Consider the following 5,428-nt stretch of genomic DNA (forward strand, 5'->3'; position numbering starts at 1 on the left):
TATATATATATATGATATTTTGTTTACCATGACGTTACATAAGTTTTGTATCTCGTGTTTCTTTAAAGATGAAAATGATCTTGCAAACTTTTTGCGTAAATCTAAAGAATTTTACGCATGGAGTAACACAAGCATCTGTTTATCGAAAAGATTTGCAAATTTTTTTAATTACGTAAGAAACACAAGTACGTATCATGCGTTGTTTACCATGTACGCCGTTATAGTTTTGCATCTCGCTTTTCTAGGTAGAAACGGTTCTTTCAAGATTTTTCTGTGGGTGCCTTCCATTTAGTGACACAAGTCGACACAAACGTCATTCTATTTTTCTTTGCACTCCAGTAAGGAAAACAAAACGATACTTGTGTGACTAAATGGAAAGCACTTTGTATACATAAGTCTGAGAATTTTACGCATGGAGTAGCACAATCTATCTGTATCTCTACCGCGCGAAAAGATCTGCAAGCTTTCTCAATCACGTAAGAAACGCAATGTCATACGTGTTACGAGTTGTTTATCATGCTGTTACCGTTTTGCATTTCACTTTTCTGTAAAAGTAGAAATAATTGTGCAAGTTTTCTGTTTAAGTCCGAAGAATTTCACGCATGAAGTAGCATGATATATTTATTTATACCTGTACAGAATCGATCTATCTGTATCAGAAAAGATCCGCAAGTTTTCTCACCTACATAAGCGGCGTCTACAATAAGATGTAAGAAATTTAGAGAAAATAGGCACAACAGAAAAGTTATCAGCGGCAAGAAAAGTTTATCATTACGAAGAAGATTAAACCTTTCGGTTCGAATCTGGAGGAGCACCCTGATATTTTTCTCGTTTTATTATTGTCGCTTTATTTCTTCCTAAAATTGTAAAACTTTTAAGCGTTAAGTCAATTGTAAGAAATTGATCAATTATATAGCCGTCATTCTCCTCACATTCGACTGTGATTGAGCAATTTCTTACTTAAGATTCTCAAAGCTAGTTTTACTTTAACCTTAAAATCTCATTGAAGACGCAATTACAAAATAAAAAAATGAAAAAAACTCCACTGACCTTCTGAGAGCGGCGCGCTGCGGGCTGGTCGCCGTGCTGGAAGGCGCGCTGCTGGAAACACCGCCGAAAGAGCTGGAGCACGTCGTGTTGCCGGACACGGTAGTATCGCTGGCCGTGGTCGTGGAGCCGAGGCTGCCTTGCCTCGAGGACACCTCGCGATTTCGCGTCCCTTGCGCTCTACCACCGGCGAACTGCCGGCCGGTTCGGCGGGGCGTCGCGACGCCGGCGATCACGTTTCTCGCGGGCGCGCTCGAAGGCCGGAGCAGCGCGCCAGAAGCGCTGCTACCATTGGTCTGCGCGGCGAGGATCTCCGGCGCGATCAGGGCGATATCCGGCAACGAATTCGGCGCCGAGACGATCGCGGCGCGCCGATTGGCCGGCTCGTTACCGCCGACGTTGGCGCGTTGCGTACCCTCGGGTAACCGTAGATGACGCAGACGCCGCATGGATGCGCGCATCCACGAGTTCGCAGTCGCGGCGACGGCCGCGACGGTCACCGTCGTTGTCGCGCCGTCGCGATTTTCGCGATCGACCGCCTCGTTCGTAGCGTTGCAACGCGCGGTCGCGGCCTCGTCATCGTCGTCGTCGCCGTCATTATTGTTATTATTACCGTTGCGATACCGACGGTGCCTTCCACTACTGCGACGATTGTTGTTATTGTTGTTTTGACGATCGAGGAGAAGCGCGCCACTGGAGGATGGCCACCGCGAGCCACCACCTGCTAGGGACTTTGCCGTCGCGGTGACGGACATCGCGACACTGCGGCCCATCGCCGTTTCGCGATGCTCGGAGGCGCGCCTGCGCCCCGCACTTCCGTTGGTGGGGACGGCGCTCACCCTCCCACCCTGTTCACTACGTTCACGTTCACCGGTGGTCGCGAGCGACTCCGCGGCTCGCAAATACTCCACTTCTTCGAGCCACGACCAATCCACCTCGGAACCTTCCGAGCAAACGTCCTCGCTCGGTTTGATCGCTGATTCCACTTCCGGCGGTTGTCTGCAAGCACAAGAAAATGTGGGTTTAATCTTTATCGGGTTGAACTATGCGGGTATCATCATTTCTACAACGATTAACCCGAATATTGGTGAAACCGTTTTCTTTTGTAGTAATGAGAAAAAAAAATGAGAAAAAAATTGCTGTTTCAAAAAGGATATTATTATTCTCTAAATTTGAATCAATAGATAGCCACTAATTATCAAGTGGCGTACTTTGCACTAATCAGTGAACTTAATTTCAATTAAAAAAGAAAGAATGTTTGAGTATTTTATAACTAAAATACTGATATTTGATTTGTTAATTTTCAATTTTCCAATATCGTATTCATTGAATTTTAGCACTAAAACAAGATTAATTAGATCACACCATAAAGATTAAGTTAGGGATCTCACATTTCATTTACTGATTACCAGTGGTACTGATATCAATGATTATCCGTTGATTTAGATTTAGAGAGACTTGATTTAACTAAGTACAGCGGTTACGAACCGACAAGCAAATATTTGTTATTCAAACATGTAACAAATATTTTAGAATTCATTTAGTTTAAATTTTAATTCATAATTGCGTTTCAAAAACTGAAAAAGATTTCGGCGTGTGATTTGCAGAATTGGATATGTACTTAATATATAAATTCAAATATTTAATCTAATATCTAAGAATTCATAAATTTAACCCATATCGAAATATTTAATCTAAAATCTGCTTTAACCGAAAATAAGATTTCTCTTACTTAATTAGATTTATTCTCATCGGTCCAATTTAATATTATAATTATTTAAATTTTAGATATTATTAGAAATTTATTTATTTAATTTTAAAAATAATTTTTCTTGATTATTTAAACTTAATAATATTAACTGCGTTCAGCAGAAAAAGTGGCTTTGCTTTCCTTAGTTTCTCATTCCCTCTAAATGTATAAACTAATCATATTGAAAAATCTTACAATATTTGCAAAAAAGTTTTTTTCCTGCTGAACATAATCATTAATAGCCAATCGATTTTTTACAGGCAACGTTTTTCTCTTCAAATTGTCTTTCACATAAAAAATTCGAACAATCTCCTTTTGACATGGAGAGAAGCAACAGGTTTTCTCCGCTTTTCTCCCTGAACTCGAAAAATTTTCGTATTAAAGCGCGGCAAATCAATGAAATCGATTTTGTTTTCTCCGATTTTATATGTCCGCATTAAAACTTTAAATTAATAAAAATAGCGCATTTTTTTTGCCGATAACCGCGTCTTCCCATTAGCTATTTTTCTACTGCGTTTTTCTATTAGCCTCGATCATCTTGGACCTAATTATTTTATCATCTAATAACTACTTATGTTCGTTTCTACCAATATAAATTAACTTTAATCTTTTACTCTTCATCTTTTTCTAATTCTTAAAACTAAAAATCAAGAATTCGTTAATTTGAAATTAAGATTAAATTACATTAGTAGAAATAGACATTAGTTATTCTTTAATATGATATACTTATTAGGTTCAATATGATGGATTTTTGCGTTATTTTTATTAATATAGAGTTTCAATTCGCACACATTTCTCTTTCCTAAGACTCGATGGAAAGCAATGATAATAATCCAACGCATGCCGAGAACAGTCCAAAAGGAAGAGATTACTTCAAGCAGGTATTTCTTGAACGGAAACTCCTTGTTCCTCGAGAGTAGCACGTGCCGCTTCGAGGGGTTCAAAAGCGTCACGGAAGGATAGACGAAAGGAAGAAGAAATGTCACCTTGATGCGGGTTCCACGGCTCGCGCACACGACCCCCGTATACCGTGTACCATGACTTCCGGTATGAATAAGCGTAACGCCTGTGAGCAACCACCTAGTTCGCGCAACGCACCCAACATTGTGCGCCTCTAAAGAATGCACTCCTCTACGACGATCCCCGTGAGTTCCCGGCTTCCACCCCACATCCGTCCCGAGTCCCGACGTCGACCACCTAGACGACGAAGGATAACAGGATAGGAATCGCACTCTACACGCGCATACCTCCATCGCATTGCGTCCGCCCGCGTGACTTCTATCATCTACCCTCGGCGGGAAACGTTGCGCGATTACGAATTGTGGGAGGATAATCGTAGGAATGTGGGTGGAGAAACTTGGTAATTTCTCCTTGTATCTCGAAACATAGAACACTGAGTTGTTCGCAGGTGTGCAGCCGGGGGATAGAGAGGAGAGTGGTTAGAGTAGATTACAGCAGATGATTCAAGTCTCTCGAGGAAAGAGAGGAAAATTATGAGAAAGTATGATTGGCGCTATATATATATATATATATATATATTTGTAAAATATATTATAAAACAAATATATATATATATATTTGTTTTACGTAACATGCGCGTACATTTTATTAAAGTAGATTATTTAAATATATATATATTCAAGGAATTTGTTTCACAGATAAGACCCCGTTCCGAGAAATAATAGATTTTAGCTATATGTTATGTATATGTATATGTATTTTAGCTCAATACTCTTTCATACACTGCAAAAAATATGTTAATTTTAACTTAAAGACATATAGTGAACTTTCTGAGATATGCTAAAATATTAAAATTAATGTTTTTGTGTTTATTTTTTTTGTTTTATTATTTTAATATTTTAATTTGTATGTCTCAAAAAATCCATTTACTTTTTACAATGTATCTACATTTAATGAACTTGCATATATAAAAATTGTTTATGATACAATGTAAATTTATTAATGCATTAAAATGTATGCTAATTTTAATTGCCGCTATTATGCTAATTTTAATTTTAATTTTAATCTTGAAAAATTGGAATATTATATATTTTAAAGTATTTTCTGATTAAAATGATTTCTCAAATAACACAAATAAAGATAACATTAATATTGAATTGGCCAATAATTTCATTTATTTTTGGAAGATGACGATATTAATACGAAATAATTTCTACAATGATGTCAATAAATTTATTTGCATAATAAATAATTTATATTTAATAAATATTTTGAGAAAAATGATGTTTTAATATTTAAAAAAAGTTTGATAATGTCAAGTTTTGAATATGACATTTTGAATATGAAGAATAAAAACAAGTGTTGGATTGTCCGGAAAGTTCGTGCCGACTAATCTATATAATTTAATAAATATATATTAAAATTTAAATTTTCTGCATTTTAATTTTCCTTCAACATCGGCACAAACTTTCCGGACAATCCAATAATTTTAGTATATTATGCTCTTTTATTTCGACAAAAATACGCTACACAAAAAACAGTACATAAAAAAGAAACAGCAATGTGCCAAAAATACTTATTCTTATTGTCCATGTTCAACATAGTGTCGAATGTTTGAAACACGAATAATCTCAATAAAACTTTTTCTTTGCGCGTTGTAATGTTGTCTTT

At 37.1% G+C, this 5,428-nt stretch overlaps 1 protein-coding gene across 3 annotated transcripts in view; it reads right to left on the reverse strand.

The window, feature by feature from the left end:
- LOC108684097 overlaps positions 1–5,428 on the reverse strand; it is a 75,562-nt gene that overhangs the window by 51,409 nt on the left and 18,725 nt on the right. For all 3 annotated transcript variants that reach the window (XM_018188188.1, XM_018188187.1, XM_018188186.1), the window contains one exon: positions 1,051–2,046. In XM_018188188.1, coding sequence (XP_018043677.1) covers positions 1,051–2,046 — 996 coding nt within the window. The remainder of the gene's footprint in view (positions 1–1,050; positions 2,047–5,428) is intronic.

Source organism: Atta colombica, unplaced genomic scaffold (assembly GCF_001594045.1).
Source record: "Atta colombica isolate Treedump-2 unplaced genomic scaffold, Acol1.0 scaffold126, whole genome shotgun sequence".
NCBI lineage: Eukaryota > Metazoa > Arthropoda > Insecta > Hymenoptera > Formicidae > Atta > Atta colombica.